Below are 24,738 nucleotides of genomic sequence, written 5' to 3'. Positions count from 1 at the left end.
AAAAAATACACTGGTATATTAACTCAGAAAATAAAATTTTAGTGGAAAATATCATGAGAACTCAGGCATATAACAGCAAAAAAGTCGCCCAATAACAATCTTCCTTCACTTTATTAAACTCTGGAAAATTCTGGGTTAGACCCACAGAGAAAATACACAGAAATTTTCAGCTGTATGAGAACTTGTAACTCGGCCCCCAAGGAAATCAGCCTCCTGAAATTCAACCTGTCAGCTGGAAATCGGCCCCAAGAAATTCTCGGCTTCTTCTGGAGCGACTCGACCTCCTCACCCTGCTCACGGCCTCTCATGGCCCATGCATCTGTGCAACTCGGCCTGTCTGGATAAGTAGGCCCACTCCAAAATCGACCTCTTGGTTGCTGTACTTGGCGTCTCCTTTTTCCAACTCGGCTTCCTTGAATTTCTTCCTGAAATCCTCTCAGCAATCTCTCCTTATTCTTCTTAGTCAAATCAAGTCTCTTGCTCTTGAGAAAATCGCTTCCTCAACATAATGTATCTTCACCTCTCCTTTAGGCTTCTTTTATAATTTCGTTAAGACAAAATCCCTAACCCTCATCCTAAGTTGCACGAAACGGGGAAACGGGGAAGCGACACGAAACGCGGAAGCGAAACGAAACGCGACCTCCCCGAATTTTGGAAACGGGGAAACGCGAATATATATATAATATATATATATATATTAAAAACATTTAAAAATTATTAATATATATATGTGCAAGACTGCAATCATAAAGCATTAATGATACATTTACTTAAACATTTTAACATTAAGATTAAATTTACATCACAATGATCACATTTACTCATGAGTCATCACATAATGAAAATAAAAATATAGGAACTGGAAAATCCAAAATCAGCGTTTATTTATATTAGTATATGAGGCTGCAAGTACAATAAAGACTATAAGGCTGCAAGAACTATAGAGACAAGTCACAAAAGACTAATCCTCATCATAACAATCCTCATCAAAAATAGAAGCAGCAGAATGCTCAACAGTGGATGGTGGTGCTGAAGAAGATGATGCACCAATTCCACTTCCAGAATCCTCCTCAATATTCAGGGCAGCAAGAGAGAGATCCAAATCAGGATTTTCTGCATCCACATCCCATTCTTTAGAAGGACCACTGTTGTATTCTGGACCCCTACGAGATGCAAGGCGAAGGTTGGAGTGCACATAAACAAGATCCTCTGCTTTCTGTGAGCCCAACCTATTGCGCTTCACAGAATGAATAAAACCATAAGTGCTCCAATTCCTTTCTGCTGATGAAGAGCTTGCCACTTGTGAAAGAATACGAATGGCAAGGCTTTGCAAATGTACACCATTTGCTCCATGACAAATCCACCACCTAACTGGATTCATGGTGCTTCTCTCCTCCAAAGCTGATATATCTGCATAATCATCTATTCCTGCAGCAAAACTGGCAAATTCCTCCTTTACCTCCCTATGTAGGTGAGAAGGAAACATTCTCATTAGTGCTTTTTTCACCCCAGTAGCCACCTCTCTATCCTTATGGGGTGCCTTCCTCTTCCCATTGCTTTTAGCAATAAGCTCCTCATCATAAAATTTGGGGTTCAAAGCATGTGCTAAAGTGTGCAATGGTGTATTGAAATTGTTCCACCGGTCAACAATGATTTTCTTGATCAAACCAGCAAAATGATCATCAACAAACAGAAGTTGTGGAGACTCCTGCGAAATGATTTCCATAGTTTTCTCAACCATGGAATCCATGCCATCATATACCTCTCCCAAGAAAGGTTGGTCAGTGTCAGCACTCCGGAGAAGCTCAAATGCAGGGGTTGTGAACTTTAGCAAGAAATCTACCTTGCTCCACCAATCCTCATCAAGGCACAATCTACGCACCATAGATCCCCGCTCTGAATCTGCTTGTCTCCACTCAATCCACAGTTGACTCACCACCATAGAAACTAATGCATGCTTAACCTCAACAAGGCGGCGCAACATCACGAAGTTTGAGGCATATCTTGTCTCAGCAACTTTTAACAACTCCAATTTGGAGTACTCTCGAAATATGGCCTGAGACTGGTGGTGGTTGGTGATGAATTTGATAATCTCCCTTGCATCCCCTGTGACTTCCTTTATCCAGGAAACTTTGTTGTCGATCTCCTCTAAGATCAGATTCAGATTATGGACAATGCATGGTGTCCAAAATATGTTGTCATACCTCCCCTCAATAATCAAACCTGCAGCTTTGCAAACTGGTGCATTATCCGTGATAACTTGCACCACCCTGTTAGCCCCTATTTGTTCAATAGCTTTTATAATAATATCAGCAATGAACTGTGCATCTTTCACCTCTCCTGAGCAGTCTTCTGCCTTGATAAACATTGCTCCTTTGGGGGAAGTGGCAATGATATTTATCAATGGTCTGCGCCTCATATCTGTCCAACCATCTGAGACTATGGTAACCCCAGAGCTACTCCAGGAAGAACGAATTGGAGCTAAAACGTCCTCCACAAGTTCCTTCTCATTTTTGAGAAGCTGGGTTCTGACTTTCTCATAGTTGGGCCCCTTGTACCCTTGAGGAGCTTTGTTAACTGCCCTCAACATATCTTGCCAGTAAGGAGAGCGAACAACATTGAATGGGATACCACATGCATAAATGCACCTGGCAACTCTGGAATCAGCTTCTTCTCTTGCTTGCACATTCACCAATCTAGCAATTCTGCTATCCTGAACTGATTGGGATGCCCCTGAGCCTCTGGTATGTTTGGGTGCTGCTTGTTCATGTTCTTGACTGTGACCCAGACCTCCTCTCCTCTTTCTTGCTTCAACTACAATCCTTGGCTCAACGTTAGATGTAGCCTGAGTATGCTCATCATGCCTCCTCTTAGTACCATCCGCCTCATCTTGCTCTCTTTGATATGCCCTCCTTACCAACGGATCTGCTGTTTTTGTGCAACCCACAATCCCCTGTCCTCCTCCATGCAACAGATGCGCCTTCACTCTTGGGTAGGAGCCCTTGTACGTAATATTGCAAAGAGTGCATCGCCATTCCCATGAGCCACCACCTCCACATTTTTGAAGCTTCACCACATGCCTCCAAAGAGGATAATATTCAGCCCTTGGGTTGGCCCTAGGGTTTGAAGTTGCAGCTGCACTTTGGCTGGAAGCCATTGCTGCAAAAATAAATTAAAAAAACAAATCTGTAAATAATAAATTTATAAAAACGTTTTTCATATTTTTGGCTGTATAAACCCTAGAAAAATTAAAGAAATAGTAAGGAAAAAACTAAGAAATAAATGTGGCTTACCCAAATGAATTATCTGTGGCTGAATCTACCCTAAAATGCCAGAAAAGAGGAGAAATATGGCTGTAGCTGAGCCAAATCTGCTGCAAAAATAAATTTAAAAAACAAATCTATAAATAAAAAACGTTTTTCAGCAATTTAGCTGCATAAACCCTAGAAAATTTGAAGAAATAGTAAGAAAAAACTAACAAAATGAATGTGGCTTACCCAAATTAATTTTCTGTGGTTGAAACTACCCGGAAATGCCAGAAAAGAGAAGATAAATATGGCTGTAGCTGAGCCAAATCTGCTGCTACAGAAATCTCTTGCTGAAATCTCCTTCTCTTGCTGCTGAAATCTCTTTCTCCCGCTGCTGAAATCTACTTTGCTCAATGCTCAAAACACCAGCTACTGAAACAACTGCCAATCTCCAAGAGAAACTCCTTGCTGAATAGTGTGATGAGAGAATGAGAGGCACAACTCTTTTATAACTTTAGAAACGCTTTCTAGAAGTGATTAGAAACCCTAAGCTAAACCCTAAACTAATTAGGAATTTTTTTTTTTAAAAAACAAGTGTTTTTTTACAGGAAACGGGGCCCGTACGGCGTGGAAACGAGTTTCCGTCCGTACGGGCGCGTTTCCATCTCGGGAAACGCGCCCGTACGGACGGAAACTCGTTTCCACGCCGTACGGTACGGGGAAACCCGTTTCCGTTTCGTTTCCGTACGGAAACGGACCCCTGCCCAGCGTTTCCTGCTACTTAGCCCTCATCTCCTAAGTGGTCAATGGCTAGGATTAAATCCTAAGCCTCATTGGAGATCAACATTTGAGATTATATCTAAGTCACTTAAATAATTTAATTATTTATGCTTAGAACTTTGGCCTATAATAGTCCACAATAATTATTATTATTTTTAATTAATTGATTTTTTCAGAGGAAAGTCTGGGCAGATCAACCGGAAGGGATCACATCCTGCTGGCAAAACTAATCAGAGCCTAACTCTGGGGGCATATAAGAGAATTGAACCCGTGACCTCTCAATGGCAAGGTGTTTTATCGACGGGACCCCGACCAATTGAACTAACCCTTGGGGCTAACCACAATAATTAATTAAATTGATTATTATACTTTTTCTAAGTTAACCTTAGGAAAGAAATCATAAAATCACTTAGTCCACCAAGCAAGGACCTAAAGAGGCAATCAAATATATTTTATATGCTAAGACACCAAGCCAATGTAGAAGACCTCCCGAGGCTACAAAATCAACAAATGTCAGTTGAAACATCTTCCATCATGTGAAATGATCTCGCAGACAAACAAGACTAAAAAAGAAGACCAGATATTTTGTGACTGTTTTATGTAAATCCTAGAGAGCTGTGAGAGAAATCAACATGTCCAAAATGTTTATTGTTATTCCTCTTAGGAGAGTTGATATGGTTCAATGGAAATTAGATATCTTAAAGGGTGCCTTGGTTGAGTTTAAACTTTAAACGTCCAGTATCATTCTGGTCAGTTATGATCTGTTTTTAAAGTCTTACAGGAATTGTTCTCTTTATTTTTGACAGACTGTCAGATATAAGGTCTTTTGGCAGACTTGCTTTTATCAAATTTCATTAAAAGGATTGGCAAATAAGCTTGTTTACTGTTTTCTTTCCTGTTACTTGATAGGAACGGTAGCCTTGTAGATTACGGTGCTTATTCTTGTGTTATTTCTGTTGTAAGTTACATTAGACTGCAATTTGCAAAATGAGAGTAAAATGGATGAAGGGTGGAGAATGTGGCAGAAGAGCTGTGGACATTGAAGCTAGCCCTGAAGCTGCTTGGAGAGAGAGCAAAAGTAGATTCCTTCTGGTGGCCATACATCAGTAACTTGCCAAAGACTTTCAATCTACCTATTTTCTTTTCTGAAGAGGAAGTACAAAGCTTGCAGTACATCCCACTGATTCACCAGGTATGATTTTATGAGTTCTCTTATATCTTTTAGATGTTTATTTCACCTGTACTTTGTTTTGTCATCATTAATGTTATGTTTAAGCATCTCAACATGATTACTCAATGTCTAAGAAAGAAAATAACAATTTTTGGATTGTCCATATGATTACATCTTTTAGTTAAACTGGTAAAACATATGCTGTTACAGGTAAAAAAGAGATGCAAATATCTTTTTAACTTTGAAGGACTTGTTAATTCAGTAGTTGAAGGGTTGGCACCAGAACAGCATCCTTTTGGTGGCCAGCATGTTGATGCAGCTGCCTTAGGTTGGGCCATGTCAGCAGTCTCTAGCAGGGCATTTCGTTTGCATGGTGATATTATGTCTGAAGGTAAACGTGGTGGAACTCCAATGCTTCTGCCTCTCGTGGATATGTGTAACCATAATTTCCATCCTAATGCTCGAATTATTCAGGAGACTGATGGTGGCTGTGATAAGGGTTTTGTCAAGGTATGTTTATGATTTTCATTTCTCAAATTTTGCTTTTTTCATGGTAAATATATGTTATGCTTTGACAATATTGTTCTTTAGCACACTACCTCATAGTTGGATTTTTGTGCCAATCATCTGCTAACAGATTAGCTTTTCCAATAAAAAATTAAATGAATGATTGCAAAATTATAATATTTCTTGTCAATAAACATTTTGATTTTATTATCGGCAGAGTGTACATACATATGATCCTGAGTGGAATGATGACTAGGTATGTGATGCAAGTTTCTTTTATATGGAAGGAATGACAGATTATATGTGAGGTCCCATGTGGATAATACAAATTGGTAGAACATGATTAAGGCCATTGTTTACAGTAAGATAAAATACAAATTTGCACAATGCTATGAATTGCAGCATGGTCTATTTTCGTAGATAATACATAAATATAAAATACAACACAAGTCAATGGTGGCTTGCTAGGTTGGTAAAAGTAGGGTTGCATTATCACGTCCATTTGCATTCAACTCTATACAATGACATGCTTGCGCTTTTGCTCTTGTTTGTGTTGCAATCCATGCTTGTGAAAATGGGTGGGCCCTATTACCCACCAAAGTGAGTAACCCATAGGAGAAATTTTCTCCTCATTTGACAGCTAGCCAGCAGCCCTTTGATGGTCAGCACACAACATTATGCCAAAGTTCTCCACCTATTGCTCCAGTCAGATCTCTCTCCCATTTGGCATTTTTCTTGAAGGAAGGTGGGTCATCTCTCGACATTACTCTAACCATTCTAGCAATCATGTGCTTAGTTTAATGTTATGGGCATAATAATTTGGATCATGGGGCAAGGTGGATGATTGACCGATCTTGATTGGATCTTTGTTTCCACACTTCACTTGGGTGTTTAGTCTTTGATTCTAATCTAATGGGACCTCCTCTGAGGCCTTAGGGTTTAGGAAGGGCACTACTGGGGAGGCACTGATTAATATAATGTGTCCAAGGTAATCTGTAATTATCACTTTCCATCTCTCTCGATTATCGATCTCCATTCTTTGGGTTTGTAGCAATGTTCCACCAAGGTTCCGGGACGAGGAGGCAAGGGAGCGAGGATATGCGGGAGCGGCCTATGCGAAAGCTCCCCACCAATTTTTAGGAAACGTGGGGGGACGTCAGGGTCTTAAAAGCTTATAAATATAAAATATTATTTATAAATCGATGAATCATATAATTGAAACAAGTTTGAAACGAAAACTTAAAAGTTGCAAAGCAGATCATTGATATGAATATCATTATCATATAAATTTAAAATTATAATTTATAATCATACATCATACATTATGATTAATTTATTAAACCATATTTATGTTCCACTTCCTACCATGAACATTGAATATGAATATTGACATAAAATTATAAAAGTCAAGTCTAATACATCAAGAGTCAAAATTTTATAGAATTATAAAAGTCAAGTTTGATACATCAAGAGTCAAAATTTTATAGAGTCAGAATAACATAAGAACATCAACATATCAAAAGATAAACGAGCATAATTTTGCTCAAGCCTCAAGGTAATGCCTCGCTAGTCTTTGCATCCAGTTGTTACATGAATAAATCAGGATCAACCATATCACCATCTAAATCTGAATCACTAACTTTCTCAAACATGCTAAGTGGCACACCAACCAACCCCATTTGTCTCTCATCAAGTCTCTCCTCCATGTCTACCTGTGCATCATCCTCTAGATCAACATCACATCGTGTTGTTGGTCTGTTCAAATACTCAGGTGTCTTCCTATGCTCAAGACGTAGGGCACTGTGCACAACAACTAACTTTTCTGCTCTTTTAGAGGTAAGCTTGTTCCTCTTGATAGAGTGGATGAAGCTATATGTGGACCAATTCCTCTCTGCTGCAGAGGAACTAGCAATCTGAGACAACAAACGCATAGCTAGATGTTTGAGCTCTGGAGCACCATCCCCATGCATCCTCCACCAACCAATCGGGTCATCTTGGGCTAGATCTATGCGATCTGCCTGAGCACCACGTGTGTTGAAGGGGCCACTAAGAGATGCAAACTGAATAAACTGTCTTCAAAATCTTGCCCCCTCCTCGTCATTGTAGATCTTTGCAATTGCATCTAGGAAGCCATTCTTTAGCTCAGGATCATCAATAGGAGGCACCCTCCCAGGTCTTTCAACATACCATTTTGGGTTTAATGTATATGCTGCCATGTGCAAAGGTGTGTTCATGCGATCCCACCTACGCTGAATGATGGGTCGAATCTGGGATGTATAGAACTCTAATGAGGGCTCCCTCTGCTGAATTATTGCCTTCACACGACCCAACATGCTATCAAAGGTCTCATAGATTTCTTCAAGACTAGGAGCATCTGAATTAGGGCCCAAGAATGACACCAAATAAGAACAATCTACTCACCAATCATTGTCCAACACCTGAAGCCTGACCTTCTTCCCTGTGTTTGTCTTTGATTCTGACCACCTTCCCCACTCTGAACTCACAACCAAGGATTGTAAAGGTGCTTGTACCTCTAGCATCCTCTCCAATAAGAGAAAATAGCTAGCATATCTAGTATCATTAGGCTTGAGGAATTCCTTCCTCGTGTGAGCCTTGTACATGGCCAAGGAGGTGTGGTGGTTGTAGATAAACATCTGCACATCTCTTGCAGTTGTCACCAAGTCTGATATCCATTGAATCTTGCCAATGCCCTTCAGTGCATGCACACAACAAGGAGTCTGAAAAATATGTTGATCCCTGCTTTGAATCAATAACCCAATTGATCGACAAACTGCTGCTGCATCTGTCACAACCTGCACCACGCTATCAGGCCCAACATCCTCTATAGCTTCTCGAAGAAGTTCAAATTGGAAAGATGCATCCTTGCGCTTTCCAGAACAGTCAACAACTTTAAGAAAGAATGGACCTTCTGAAGATGTCACTATGATGTTGATTAGTGGGCGTTTTCGGATGTCAGTCCATCCATCCATAACAATAGAGCAACTAAACCTCAACCATGTTTGTCTCATTCTCTTTTTTTGCACATTAATTTTAGACACTTGTCTATTTAAAATTGTTGTTCGTTGCTTTTGTTCTCCGGGTGGTACAAATGAAGGCCCTATTCTTGCAACTGCTTGGACCATTTCCTTGTAATAAGAAGAATGAACAACATGGAAGGGAATTCCATTGGCAAAAAGAAATTTGCCAATTACATCATCTGTGTCATCTCGATGTAGAACGTTGTACATCTAAGACATTGTAGCACCCATTGCACAAGAACGGGATGCACTAGTAGAAACCTTTGTCTTTTTTGATGAAGCACTAGATGGAGGAATATTTGTGGATGGATCAACATGTCTGCTAGAAAACAATCCTTTTCTAGTGGCTGCCCTTTCTAGCCTCCAAAGTTGCTCTCTTTGAGCTGAATTCAGGTTCTTTGAGGGACACATATTGACTCCTTTACTTGTAATAGCCAAAATGTGTTGCTTCACCCTGGTATAGCTACCAACAAAGTGATGCCCACAAATATTGCAGACCCAATCACGTGAGCCACCACCAACTTTTGGATTTTTTTAGGAAGTCTGGTTACATAGATTAGAAATGGTTTTAGAGGATTAAATGTCCCCTTTGCAAATTTTTCTAGATCTCTTGGTGGGCCTCCAGAATCTACACCATGCAAAGGCCTATTTTGATTTCCAGTTCTTGCCCTCCTATGATTGCTTTCAATTTCTATTTCTTCTTGGGCATCATGTGACTCATACCACTGTAGCTTTTGTCACTGTTGGTGTCCTCACTGCTCTCAAAATAACTCATGGTTGTAAGTTCAATGTAACTTGTAGGCTGCAACCTGCAACAAGGGTTTTAGTTTACTGTTTAAATTTAAATTCTATTTTAAAATCAATTTTTCTATCGCATATTCATATTGATACACAATGAAAAAAAATTAAAATACAATTTTTTAATTTACTATTCACTGTGTAAATTTACAAAAAACAGTAAACTTAAAAGGCTGTCCAATGTCACTGTATTTTTTTTTTTTCTAACTTTTTTTTTTTTTAATTTTCGAATTTCAGACTTTCAGTGTTGTTGACTGTGTAAAACACTAAAATGATTTTAGCATTTTACACAGTCAACAACACTCTGAAATTCGAAAATTAAAAAATAAAATGAAAATAATAAAATTTTAACATTTACTGTTCTAGTGTTTTACAAAATAAAATAAAATAAAAAAATTAAAAATACAATGACAGACTCGGTCGACAACCTACAGCCTGAGCTAATAGGTAATTAATTTTTTTAAATTTACCAAAAAAAAACACAGTGAGGTTGTTAGCCGCACTCACTGTGGTGATTCTGGTGACTGGTCAGGTGGCGAACTCCGACTCTAGAGATCCGAGTTGTGATGGCATCGATGGGCGGTTTCTGGAATGAAGTTATGAACAACGGCTATGAATAGCTGCACAGTGTGGGCTTCGAACTCCAGAATAGATGGCGGCACGATGCGGGCACAATGGAACAACGAATTTCATATATCACTAAACTGAACGGAACTTCGAAGTGCGACTGGTCACTGAACTGCACGACTCGTTCGATGGTAGACGGCTACAGTGGCTCAATCGTTTGATGTCCAGCAGAAACGAAACATTGAAATATAAACCTAAACCGGACGACGAAACCCAAATCATATTGATATAACTAATATTTTAATTTTATGATTTATGATTTATTTATTTAAAAAAAATCGATTTTTTGGAGTGGAAATGACCCTAGCCGTCCCCGTACGACCCCCGATTTGTGGATTCGTCCCCCTTTTTTCAGGAAACGACCCCTTTGGAGACTTCTCACGTATCTTGTTTTTTGGGAGCATGGGGAAACGACCCCTTGTCGTCCCAAGTCCCTGGAGCGCGGGGGAGCTCGGAAACTCGACCCCTAGGCAGGGAGACGCGACCCCGTGGAACACTGGTTTGTAGTCATTGTTCATTGGATTGGCACCCAGTATACACATCCTTGAGTCAGGCCCAAAAACTTGGCCTCAGAGGTTGATGCAGTTGCAAAAGCGATAAAAGCATATAAAGTCACAATGGTAAGAAAATGTAAAATGCAAAAGATGTCTAGGACATATTTAGTGCATGGGCAAAAGCTTAGCACGATATAGACCCTCCTTATTAGCCATCACCTGCTGATTTTTGAGTAGCTTGGGAGGTACTCCAAGCCCTAGGGTTCGAGGATTGGAGGGCAAAGAGCCACAAGAGTCACTTGTGGGCTTGGAACCCAAGTATGGGGTTTTGCACCAAATCATGTTTTGGGCATTTCCATGAGCACATTTCTACATGTGATGGCTTGAGACGATAGAGGGCGGAAAGGAGAATCCAACACTTCAAGAATCGTCGAATTTCGAGTTGTGGAAGCGGAGATATCGATTTTTGAAGTTATATTATGGGGTTTACACGTGTGTCAAGGTCGGCTTAGTGTAAACACGACCTATGATAGTTGTAGAAGCCTCTAATCATGACGTTGGAGGAGACCTTGTGTATGGTATATATACAAGGTGAATCTGAGAACTTAGAGCATCCATTTGTGCAATACACAACCACAAGAAGAGCTCAGATTCTCTCCCTTAGACGCATCAAGAGAGCATGAGGCTGAAATCTGTTTTAGGGCACCTTTTGGAGGAGGTCGAAGTGCAGAAAGGAGGCCGAGGGTCTGTTCTTGGAGGCCGCAACAAAGGAAGGGACAACGTGGGAGTTTAGGGGACAATTTAATGGTGGAGAACCCTTGTGAGAGGCACCCACAACCTCTAAGGGATGCTATGAGTAGGCCGCAAGCCCTACCTGCTGTTTGGAGGGCAGTGTAGGCACATGTGGGGGCTGTTATGCCCATAACAACAACAGTTAGTGAGGGAACTTCTGTGAGGGTATGTGTTAATTTTAGATAACAATGGCATGTTCTATGCTTAAGAGCAATTTACTTCAATTTTTCTTATTAGCCCAATATTAATTTCCAGACTAGCAATCACATTAACATGACAATAAATGCAGATAGAACATAAATAAAAACAATAGAAGACAAGCCAAGACAAGAGGACACAAGATGTGGTGCATCACAAGGACAAACCCCAATGTGGGGAAACCCTTTGATCAATTCTTCTTATTATTCTTCAAAAGTTCAACAAAGAGAGTACAATATACAAAATTCACTTGCCCAATCAAAGTCAAATCTGTTCAGTCAAACTGCAGTCACAGGAAGCCCTAACCAGAAAGTCAATGCTGGTCAACGTGGCAAAATTTCTCCTCCAAATCAGCTCGGTCAAACCTAGTCAACTCGGCCTCCAACAACAATCCAAATCAGCACAAAATAACCTCAAAAATATCAGTCAAACTCGGTCAACACAGAGGTCAAACATGTAGTTAACTTCCCTGCGGTCAATGCTGGTCAAATAACTCAAATTGCCTTGATTTCTATGCCCAAAAATGCGGCCTGTTCAAACAGAATATTCCCCAAGAAAAATGCAGTCAAACTCAGTCAATTGCAACTCGGTCAACGCTGGTCAAACCCTCCTGCAATTTGGTCAATGCCCAAAACAGAAAATTGCAGTCTTGTCCTTCACACGTGTGGAGAGAGAGGTTGCCCAGAAATGTGTACGACCCAATCAGATGAGAGAGAGATGTGTGAGAGATGAGTGTCCAAATGAGGTAGATACTCCTATTTATATGCAACGTTGAGGATGAATAGACGTGTCTTTTGGGCTTCTGAGCCTACATTAGATTGCTGGCCGACCTTGACAATTTGTCCATAAACGAAATAAATTCATAATTTGTCAATTTTGGGTATATGTTCTATGCTTAGAGCAATTTACTTCAATTTTTCATATTAGCCCAATGACAATATTCAGATTAGCAATCACATCAGCATGATAGTAAAGTGCAGATAGAGCATATACATAAACATTAGAAGACAAGCCAAGACAAGAGGACACAAGATGTGGCACCAACCAGGGACAAACCCCTATCTGGGGAAACCCTTGATCAATTCTTCTTATATTCTTCAATAGTTCAGCAGAGAGAAAGAGATAGAGTACAATGATTTGAAGTCAATACTTGACATGCCAAATAGGAGATCAAAGATCTTCTCCGAGATGATGACACAATGAGGTTGCCATTCTGATACCAAGCACTGAAGATATGCAGCAGATGAACAACTCAAACAATTACTCAGAATACTGAGGGTTTCCTTCAATAAGACTCTCCTTCCTTTGCTGTTTCATTGATCATGACAAGGCTGTTAATCTGGCACCTTTCGTATGCTGCAAGGACTAGTGCATTTCATGGCAGACCTGGTCACTGGTTAGGGCACAAGCTTTGAGTGCCACAACACCTTAAACACACCCCACAGTCCCCCTATTGACTGCGGCTAGCCTTTACAATCCTCCAATGATACGCTGCCTTGTAGGGCTGCTTACCTTTTGAACGCAACTACTAAAAGGTCTTCAACTGCTGGCTATGGCCTGCGGCCTAGCCTAGTAGTGCACTGTAGCTTTAGGCCCTTAAAACAGTGATCCAAACAACCCTTAAACAACAGTCTGTAGCTCCTTTTTGCAGATTCTTCTGCCCAACATACCGAGTTCAAGAACAACTTGATCATGCCCAAACAATCCTAAAATAGGCCACACTGTCACCTACAACAATGTGCCATTATGACAGCGTTTTAGGTGATTGCAACTAGGTCTCTTTGAGCTGCGTATAAGGGTCTAATTGCTGCGGAGTTAGTGTCACTCTCTAGCTTTGTATAAGGGCTCAATAGACTGCGGATTTAGGTCCTTTTAAGATGCGGATTAGGGCCTTCATTTAGGGCCTTTATTAGCTGTGAATAGAGCCTCCTCTAAGCTGTGGATTAAGCCTCTTGTGATTGCGTATAGGAGCCTTTTTTTTCTGCTGCCTAAACTCTTCTCAAGACAGTTGCTAGGGTCTCCATTCAACTGTGTCTAGAGCACACTTGAACAACAACTAGGACTTCTTGTTTGGACTGTGGCTAGGGCATCTTATTACAACAACTAGGTCTCCATTAAGACAACGTGTATTAGATCTCTTCTTGACTGCGACCAAACTGTTGCTAGGGCTTCTTCCTTAGTCTCCTTTCCTCTTGCGTCTAGGGCTTCATCATCTTGACCTCGCTTGCCACCAAAACCCGAAACGAGTGGAGAGAGATCATGAGTGAAGTGTGTGAAATGACTTCAAGGTCACCTCTATTTATAGTGCAATGTTGAGGTTGAGTTGGGGTAATTTGGTTGCTGGCCGACCTTGACAAATTGTTAGGTAACACAAATAAATTCATATCTCCATGAATACATGTCGGAATCAGATGATCTTTAGATCAATCCTACACCTCTCAGCGAGAGGAATCCAAAAAAAATATCAACAACGATAAATAAGATGACCCACATGGAGTTTGGCCCTAGTTGCCAATTTTAACACTTCCTCTCAACTAGGGAGAACTCCATCTGCTAATTCATCTGCCAGTCCGTACTATCTCTGCCATCAATGTAGTGCCCTGCACTGCTTTGCTTTGCTCTGCTGAACTATGAAGTAGAAGAAGTGATTGAGAATGTATCATACCATTCTCTACTGACCCAAAGTCGGTCCCATATAAAGAGATTGACTCGTACCACTCTTACTGATTCGAAATCAGTTCCAAATAAAGAGAGTGTCTCATACCACTCTCACTGACCCGAAGTCCGTTCCAATTGATCCCATATCAATATCATCCTGGCATAGGGAGTATGGTAGTACACGCTGTGTCCATCGGTAGTACTATGGTCCCTATCCTCATTTCCCTGCTCATTGGCCAAATGAGAGGTACTTCCGATGAGTCCCAGACTGCATGGGTAGGATGTCTTAGCAGAAGAAGGATGAACCACTCATCCTGCCTACTGGGGTATCACAGGGGAAGGCTGAACCGCTCGCCCTGTACATAATAAATCACTAGGGGAAGACTGAACCACTCACCTTATGATTGTGTCTTAGCAGGAGAAGGATGAACCACTCATCCTGCCTACATAGCAAACCACTAGGGGAAGGCTGAACCACTCACCCTATGTTTGCTCATTGCTCCAAGAAGTACCCCCAAGCCCCCCGGAGCTCATAGAGCTTAATGTCCATATCATACAAGACCCTCAAGAGAGGGTTTCTCCACGACTCCTAGTCGTTCTTGGAAAGTCAAGATTTTGACCTTTCTTAGGGGCTTTGTCAGAATCTCAACAACTTGCACATCAGTCCTAATGTGATGGAGCCTTATTGCTCTTAGATGTGCCATATCCCAGATAAAGTGGTACTTGATGTCTAGATGCTTGGAGCGATCATGGAAGACGGGATTACCTAACAATCAAATCCCACTTTGGTTGTCACAGAGGATCACGGTGGTATCCAGCACATCTCCAAACATCTCACTGAAGAGCTTCCCCAACCAGACAGCTTCACAGCTTCCCCAACCAGACAGCTTCACACGAGACCATACTCGCTGCTATGAATCTGGCCTTAGCGGTGCTCAAAGCAACCGACTTCTGCTTCCTGCTCATCCAGGATATCGAAACAGAATCCAAAGAGAAACAACACTCAGAAGTGCTTTTGCGATCCTCCACACTGCTTGCCCAATCAACATAACAATGCAGCCTCACAACTCCGACAATGTATCTCAGTCCATGAGTGATTGTGTTCTGAAGATATCTTAGAAGATTCTTGGCATCAATCCAATGTGAGTGATGAGGCTCAGCCATATGTTGTCTCAACATGCTAACTGCAAAAAAATATTCGGATGGGAGTTCACCAAGAACATCAATGCTACTATGAGTAGATGAAACTCAGAGGCATTTCCCAAGTCAGGTCCGACAGTACTACCCCATAACTTCTTAAAGTTAAGCTCCATTGGGGTAGTCACACGTTTGCAGTCCACCATTCCAAATTCAGAATCCAACTTCCTCTTACTTTTGTAAATGAGAGGGTCTGTACTTGTCAGAAAGAGGTCGTCCACATAAAGTACGAGTATGAGAGGTCTATCATCCACAACCTTAGAGCAATGGTTTGGATCGGCTTCACTCCAAGTGAATCTTAGCTTCATCAGATAACTATCAATCCTCTCATACTGAGCACGGGATGCTTGCTTCAAATCAAGGAGACCTTTCTTCAACTTGCATACATGAGATTCCTGATCATGAATCTCAAACCCCTCGGGTTGTTCCACATCTGAGGTCTTGCTATTAAATGAGGGGAATGGTCCCCTTGTAAGTTTTCCTTTGGTACATCTCGGACATGTACCTGCATGTCTTCTTTGAATTCAGGCATCCCTGTCACCATCTGTCTCATATCGGGTAGGGCCTTACAATGAAGATCGGCAGACCTCCGGTGCCATTGAAGAGATGTGTCACACGACATGGTCCCTAATGGAATTCTAGCAACTTGATACAAAGTGCCAACCCTGAACCCAAGAGTAAAAGCATCCTTAAAATTCCTTTTCCAAACACGTACCTTTCCATCGACGAATGCTACCTTGTAACCTTTGTCTTCCATTGCCGAAATGGACACCAGGTTCTTTTTGAGATCAGGTACATAAAGAACTTCTTGTAAATTAATCGTGTTACCCTCATTCAATTGAAGGGTAACATTCCCTACACCCTTTACGGGATAGGTGGCATTGTCTTCAAGAATAATCTCCAAGTTTATCTCCTCCTCTATCAAATTAGAGAGCTCTTCCCTGTATCCGGTGAAGTGCCTTGAAGCACCACTATCAATAAGCCAATTACCCAAGCTGTCCAGAGGAAAGGTAGTGGAGAGGGCCGATATAAGATAATACTCCTTTTGATTATCAGAGACAACATTTGATTCTTCATACCCGTAGTTCCTTACTTTCTTGGAGGGTCGACCATTTCCTTGATGTCCTGCATTCCCTTTTCTTTTGCCACTGTACCTGTCATTCCTTCGATTGAAGTTGCCCGTGGAATGATTGTGATCATCATCTTGTGCTGTGTCCCTTCTATTTGGACACTCCCTCACATAATGGCCAAACTTATTGCAAGCAAAGCGTCTATCCTTCCTTCCACCCTTAGAACCGGGTTTCCATTGAAGTGACCTTTAGACCCTGCATTGTTTCTCCTTTTGGAATAAGCAGAGAAAGCAGGGGGGTTGCCTCTGTTAGAAGGCATTTCTTGCTCCACCATCCTGGTTTCTTCTTGAATACATCTCAACATAATTTCTTCAAATCCAGGAATTCGATCATTATTGAGTAGTGGTTCTAAATATATACCACTCGGGTGGGAGTCCTCCAAGGGTAGTGATAGTAAGTTCCCTTTCAGATATGATTTCTCCAATCGATATGTTGTATTCGCAGCTCACTCAGTGTCTTGCTGCTGGTTAGTGGTCCGGGATGCAGGATAGCAGGGAAGAAAAGGCCATTTTCTGAGTCATGGAAGTCACCAGAACTTGATGGGACCCCCTCCATTGCAGAGTGCTCGGAAAGAGCTTTCCGAGGGTATATTCAAGTTTGAAAATAGGTTCTCGGATGAGAAGATAGAGACTACTGAATCAACCCCTCTCAAAACTCGGAAAACCCCTAAAAAATGGCTAAGTATGGAATAGAAATCCCAAATCGGGCTAAAAGACTTATCGCATATCACATATCGCATATCGGCGTCGGCGGGGTTACTAGATCATTATATCACAAATCCTGCGGGAAATCGTAATCGGCGAAGTTAGAGGGCTCCTCCCTTGAGGATTATCGGTGGAGTAGAACGTCGATTATGGACCAAACTACCGGGGAGGCCGATTTTCAAAATACAAAGAAAAGCTCTACAAAACAGTGCCCAGGCCGCTCCTCTCAACTCCACGTGGCGTTCCAACAACGATATCACAATCCCGACCATCAGCGAAACAAAGGGCTTGGGTTTAAGACTTATCGGCGGTGCCAGCGGCCGATTGCGATTTGCGATATCGCATATCGCAATCAACGAAATTAGAAGCTCCCACTTAAGGAATATCGACAGTTTGGGGTGTCGAACGCCGATTTGCGATAAAATATGGAATCGCTGGGGGAGGGCCGATTTTCATTAACAAAGAAATAGCTTGCAAAACCAAGGCGGGCGAATCCATTTCTCTCTCCTCCACATGGCATTGGCGATCAGTGGGGTCATAGGTCCAAAATATTGCAATATAGACCAAAATCACTGGGAGGGCTGATTTTCAAAATACAAAGGAAAGCATAGAAAAACAAGGCCTCGACCGACCTTTTCTCTCTCCTCCAAGGGGCCATGTGGCGGCTTCTTGTTGGTTCGTAGTGCTGATGTGGTGGATGATGTCAGCAATGATGTGGCACATACGGAGGATGACGTGGCAGGGGGACATGTGGCACTCATTTTCCGCATTTTCAGGAGTCATATGGGCTTGTTTCTGGGTACCATGTGGCACCACTCACAAGGTGACACGTGGCAATGATGACGTCAGCGGGTTATTGGCAATTGACGATCACAATGTGGGAAAGATTAAAAGAGGCGAGACAACAGAGAAGTGCTGATTGCGATATGAGGGCCCGGATGCGATAAATTATAAACTACAACCTATAAAAATTTTGGGTTCGGGAAATCGACCGATAAGAGGATTTATTGTGATATAAAGAAAAGCCCCTTGCGCGTTTATTTGAAACCTTAAGTGCTTTATAGATGGGCCCTTGGTCTCTGCCTGTGGTCCTATGCAAAAATTCATAAAAGGGGCTATCAAAGGGGGCCTAAGACTTAAATAAGAAATCCTCGCCGATTCACCTATTTTAAATGAATTAATCCCGCGCCATAATGCACTGATAAACACTGAATAGAGCTTTGACAGATTGATGGGTTGGAAGCTGGGCGTTTTATGAGGAATAGGGGTGCTTTTAAAGAAAGATAGCTTGCAACACAGTTGGCGCTGAAGTTAGCTTAAACCTGAAGTGACTATGTCGGCCCGTTTTCACATCAACCGCCTTAAATCACCCATTGCAGCACGACGTGGCCTTCACAAGAGTCTTTTGCAATAAAGGAATCCTTCTCACTGGGATCCTTCTCTCTGCTCATTTACTCCAAGATTTTCAGATCGTGTTTAAGAGTTCGAAGAGGCAGCACAGCTTGAGACGACACCCTTCCTCGGCTAAGAAGGCAATCTGATCTGACAATAGAAGCCCTCGGCCCATGAATGCTCATGTAATAATCATTAATGCCTTGATCCTCCCTTTCTTATAAATAGGGGGTCTTGATATTGTAAAAGGGTTCGAAAATCCTGAGAGAAAAGGGTCGATTCTGTAATTCTTGTGATAGTTATAGACCTTCAGAATACCACACATTGGTGGTGATTCCTCCTTCTAAGCTTTGCAACTTGTTAGTCCTGTACAATTTGCTTGTCTGTTTGTTTATCAATCCTCCTATTCATGCATCAATAAAGCTATGTAATGTCTTTTAATTCTCCTGCAGATTCATTTGTGTTTATTTAAATGCACATGCATGTGTGAGGGTTCGAAATTACATTTACAACATTGTATGATGCAACGTCATCTTTCTTCTATTGTCTGTTCAACACTCCTTTTTTAACTCAGAAATAGATCAACTTTATGGTTCCAGGATCATACTTTGTATATGAATTCCTTGGTGTTGTGAGCTCTATAATTTTGAGTTGCTTTCCTCTCTTTATCTGTTATCATTTACTTTAGAACAAATCTGATTTAACTGTGAAGTTTTGAAGGGCAAGGCCTCCACTGTCTTGTTTTATTTCTAAAATCTACTTCTGTGTATTAAGGCTTATATCATTGGCTTACATCTTTGGGTAGAAGAACCACTCTCTCGTGTTCATTGTTTGAAACATAAGTGTTGTCTCTTGTTATCCAAAAATCATTTGAGACACACTGATTTGGATGACCCTAGGCACTGGTCTTGTCAGCAATCCAAGGCTGTCTCTAGGGGGATTTCTCTGTATCATGCTACATTTGTGCTACATATGCAGGTTTTAGCCACAACACGATAGAAGATCATTCTTGATCTCAGTGATCCTTAAGAAGTAGGATTGAATATCCTCGTCTTTGCCCTTCTTAATATCCTTCAACTTATTTTTGAGAAATAAAATTTGATTTGCATGACTAACCTTGAACATGCTTACCAATATGTCGTAGATCTCCTCGGAGGTGTTTAGATCGGAGATGTAAGCCACCAGATGCTTGTCGATGGAATCTCTGATAATCTTCTTCGCTTTGACTTCCCCCTTGGTGTACTTGTTCTTTGTAGCAGCTGGTACATTTGATGATGCCTCGGGGATTTTACCCTTCACATAATCCAACACTTCTTGTTTTTCCAATGTCAGATCAAGAGACATCTTCCTTTCGTGATAGTCAAAACTTTCACGGAGCTTGTCTTCAGCCGAGAAGTGGGATGAGGAACCCATTGAGCCTTTTGTCCTTTCCAACTGTCTTTGTTGATTGCTCTTTCACTCTTGATTGGGCTTTTGTCTTCACCTCAACTCTGATACCATGTTAATTTTGGGTATGTTCTATGTTTAGAGCAATTTACATCAATTTTTCATATTAGCCCAATGACAATATTCAGATTAGCAATCACATCAACATGATAGTAAAGTGCAGATAGAACATATACATAAACAATAGAAGACAAGCCAAGAAAAGAGGACACAAGATGTGGCACCAGCCAGGGACAAACCCCAATGTGGGGAAACCCTTGATCAATTCTTCTTATATTCTTCAATAGTTCAGAAGAGAGAAAGAGATAGAGTACAATGATTTGAAGTCAATACTTGACTTGCCAAATAGGAGATCAAAGATCTTCTCCGAGATGATGACACAATGAGGTTGCCATTCTAATACCGAGGACTGAAGAGATGTATCAGATGAACAACTCAACCATTACTTAGAATACTGAGGATTTCCTTCAATAAGACTCTCCTTCCTTTGTTACTTCACTGATCATGACAAGGCTGCTAATCTGGCACCTTTCATATGCTGCAAGGACTGGTGCATTTCATGGCAGAGCTGGTCATTGGTTAGGGCACAAGCTCTGAGTGCCACAACACCTTAAACACACCCCACAATCCACCTATTGGCTACGGCTAGCATTCATACAGTCCTCCAATGATACGCTGCATTATAGGGCTGCATAAATTCTGAACATAGCTACTAAAAGGCCTCCAATTGCTGGCTATGGCCTGTGGCCTAACCAAGTAGTGGACTGTAGCTTTAGTCCCTTCAAATAGTAATCCAAACAGCCCTTAAACAACAGTCCCTAGCTCCTCCTTTTTGCAGATTCTTTTGCCCAACATACCGAGTTTAAGAACAACTTGATCATGCCCAAACAATCCTGAACTAGGCCACGCTGTCACCTACAACGATGTGGAATTATGACAACGGCTTAGGTGACTGCAACTAGGTCTCTTTGAGCTGCATATAAGGGTCTAATTGCTACGGAGTTAGGGTCACTCTCTAGTTGTGTATAAGGGCTCAATAGACTGCAGATTTAGGTCCTTTTAAGATGCGGATTAGGGCCTTCATTTAGGGCCTTTATTAGCTGTGAATAGAGCCTCCTCTAAGCTACAGATTAAGCCTCTTGTGATTGCGTATAGGAGCCTTTCTCTCTGATGCCTAAACTCTTCTCAAGACAGTTGCTAGGGTCTCCATTCAATTGTGTCTAGAGCACACCTGAACAACAGTTAGGACTCCTTGTTTGGACTGCGGCTAGGGCATCTTATTACAACAACTAGGTCTCCATTAAGACAACGTATTAGATCTCTTCTTGACTACGTCCAGACTGTTGCTAGGGCTTCTTCCTTAGTCTCCTTTCCTCCTGCGTCCAGGACTTCATCATCTTGACCTCTCTTGCCACCAAAACCTAAAACGAGTGGAGAGAGATCATGAGTGAAGTGTGTGAAATGTCTTGAAGGCCACCTCTATTTATAGTGCAACGTTGAGGTTGAGTTGGGGTAATTTGGTTGTTGGCTGACCTTGACAAATTGTCAAGTAATACAAACAAATTCATGTCTCCATGAATACATGTCGGAATCGGATGATTTTTAGATCAATCCTACACCTCTCAGCGAGAGGAATCCAAGAAAAATAGCAACTGCCATAAATAAGATGACCCTCATGGAGTTTGGCCCTAGTTGCCAAATTTAACACTCCCTCTCAACTAGGAAGAACTCCACCTGCCAAACCATTTGACAATCTGTACTGTCTTTGTCATCCCTGCTCTGCTCTGCTGAACCATGAAGAAATAATGAAGAAGAAATGATCGAGAATGTATCATACCATTCTCCACTGACCCAAAGTCAGTGTCCAATAATCGAGAGTGTATCATACTACTCTCCATTGACCCGAAGTCAGTCTCTATTGATCCCATATCAATATCAAACATCCTAGCATAGGGAGTATGGTAGTACATTATGCGTTCATTGGTGTATTACTATGGTCCCTATCCTCATTTCCCTACTCATTGGGCAGATGAGAGGTACTTCCCATGAGTCTCGGACTACATGGGTAGGATGTATCGACAAGAGAAGGTGAACCACTTATCCTGCTCATATGCCATAGGAGAAGGTGAACCACTCATCCTATGCATGTCTCAACCATCATGGAGTATCACAGGGGAAGGTGAACCACTCACCCTGTACATCGCGCACCACTAGGGGAAGGTGAATCACTCACCCTATGGTCGCTCATCGCTCCAAGAAGTACCCCAAGCCCCTCGGAGCTCCCAGAGCTCAATATCCGTCTCATCATATGGGACCCTCATAAGAGGGTCTCTCCACGACTCCAAGTCGTTTACAGAAGGTTAAGAATTTGACCTTCCCCAAGGGCTTCGTAAGAATATCTGCGACCTATTCATCAGTCCCAATATGACGAAGCCCTATTGCTCCCCGTTGTACCATATCATGGATAAAGTGGTACCTGATATCAATATGCTTGGAGTGGTCATGAAACACTGGATTCTTAGAAAGACAAATCCCACTTTGGTTGTCGCAATAGATCACAGTGGTAGCCAACACATGTCCAAACAGATCACTAAAGAGCTTCCTCAACCAAACAGCTTCATAGGAGGCCATACTAGCAACAATATATTCAGCCTCAATGGTGCTCAAAGCAACTGACTTCTGCTTCTTGCTCATCTAGGATATCGAAGCAAAACCTAGAGAGAAGCAACATCCTGATGTGCTTTTACAATCCACCACACTGCCAGCCCAATCAACATCAGAATAACCATATGGAGTCTCACATTCTCGACAGTGTATCTCAGTCCATAGATGATTGTGCCCCGAAGATATCTCAAGAGATTCTTGGCAGCAATCCAATGTATGTGATGAGGTTTGACCATAAACTGACTCAATGTATTCATTGCAAAGCATATGTTTAGACGAAAGTTGACCAAGAACATCAAGGCCCCCATGGGACGATACTAAGAAGGATTTCCCAAATCGGTCCCAACAACACTTCCGCATAACTTCTTGAAGTTAAGTTCCATCGGAGTAGTCACGGACTTGCAGTCCACCATCCCAAATATTTTAATTAGCTTCACAATGTATTTTCCTCGAGAAAGGAAAATATCACCTGGCTTTTGCCAGACCTCCAACCCTAGGAAATAATGCATTAGCCCTAGGTCTTTCATTTCAAACTCGGAAGCCAACTCCCTCTTACATTGATGAATAAGAGGATCTGCACCTGTCAGAAAGAGATTGTCCACATAACGTACCAAGATGAGAGATCTGTCATTCTCAACCTTAAAGTAAAGGTTCATATCAACTTCACTTCTTGTAAAACCCAACTTCATCAGATAGCTATCAATCTTCTCATACCAAGCTCGGGGAGCTTGCTTCAACCCATAGAGGGCTTTCTTCAACCTGCATACATGTGTTTGACGATCTTGAACTTCGAACCCCTCAGGTTGTTCTACATAGACTTCCTCCTTAATTGAACCATGCAAGAAGGCGGTCTTGACATCCATCTGGTGTAGATTCCATCCTTGTGAGGCAACAAGGGCTATAATCGAACGAATGGTGGTATAGCGGGCAATAGGTGGAAATATCTCATCGTAGTCCCCACCTTCCTTTTGAGAGAAGCCTCGAGCAACAAACTTGGCCTTGAACTTTTCAACACTTCCATCAGCTCCATGCTTGATCTTGTAGAGCCATTTCGAAGTGACAATAGATTTGTCCTTGGGTCTAGGGATCACATCCCAGACATCATTCTTCATAATTGACTCATACTCTTCGTTCATAGCATCCTTCCAAACTTGGTGCTTCACAACTTCTTTGAATGTGCAAGGCTCAAATTGAACAATGGTGCTCATGGCAGCTAAGTACCCTTGGTACCTATTCGACTTCTTACTTTCACAAAAATTTCCCTTGGAGCAATATGATTCTCGGCATCTTCGAGAGTTTCCCTAAGCCATGAAGGTCTCCTTTTTGAGGAGGGCTCATGAGGAGGTGAATCAATGGGATCCATTGGTCCTTCAACTTTGGGGATCGGTTTAGCCCGCGGTTCTCCCTGCTTTCCTGTATTTGCTTCTTTGTCCTTCCTTGGAATAGGAAGGTTACTAATCTTCCCAAGGGCAACATCTTCAGCAAAGGTGACATCGTGACTTATCTCCACTTCTCTTTGACTAGGCACATAGATTCTTTATGCTTTAGAAGTTTCACTGTAGCCCACAAATGTTCCTTTCTTCCCAGATGCATCCAATTTGCTTCTCTTTTCTTGTGGCACTTGAAAATACATGTGGCTACCAAAAATTCTAAAATGAGAAACATCTAGTTACTTACTGGTGAAAACTTCTTCGGGAGTTTTGGAGTCCAACGCTTGATGAAGTCATCTATTTTGAACGTACACGACAATGTTGGCAGCTTTCGCCCATAAGAACTTCTGAAGGCTTTGATCATGAAGCATGGCACGAGAGGCTTCTATAATGGAACTATTCTTTCTTTTAGCAACTCCATTTTGCTCGGAGTATATGCGGTAGTAGTCTCCCTCTTCCTGCCT

At 41.7% G+C, this 24,738-nt stretch overlaps 1 protein-coding gene across 1 annotated transcript in view; it reads left to right on the top strand.

The window, feature by feature from the left end:
* Nucleotides 1-24,738, top strand: part of LOC149164255 (Rubisco methyltransferase family protein) — a 120,777-nt gene that overhangs the window by 71,776 nt on the left and 24,263 nt on the right. The window contains exons 2-3 of the mRNA XM_089432004.1: nucleotides 5,054-5,220; nucleotides 5,410-5,709. Coding sequence (XP_089288130.1) covers nucleotides 5,054-5,220; nucleotides 5,410-5,709 — 467 coding nt within the window. The remainder of the gene's footprint in view (nucleotides 1-5,053; nucleotides 5,221-5,409; nucleotides 5,710-24,738) is intronic.

The sequence above is a fragment of the Pinus tabuliformis genome, chromosome 5_1 (assembly GCF_031772625.1).
Source record: "Pinus tabuliformis cultivar Carrire ecotype Pingquan chromosome 5_1, CPIR1, whole genome shotgun sequence".
Classification (NCBI taxonomy): domain Eukaryota; kingdom Viridiplantae; phylum Streptophyta; class Pinopsida; order Pinales; family Pinaceae; genus Pinus; species Pinus tabuliformis.
Note: the sequence above shows the minus strand (reverse complement) of the source record. Positions and strands in the feature narration are given on the sequence as shown.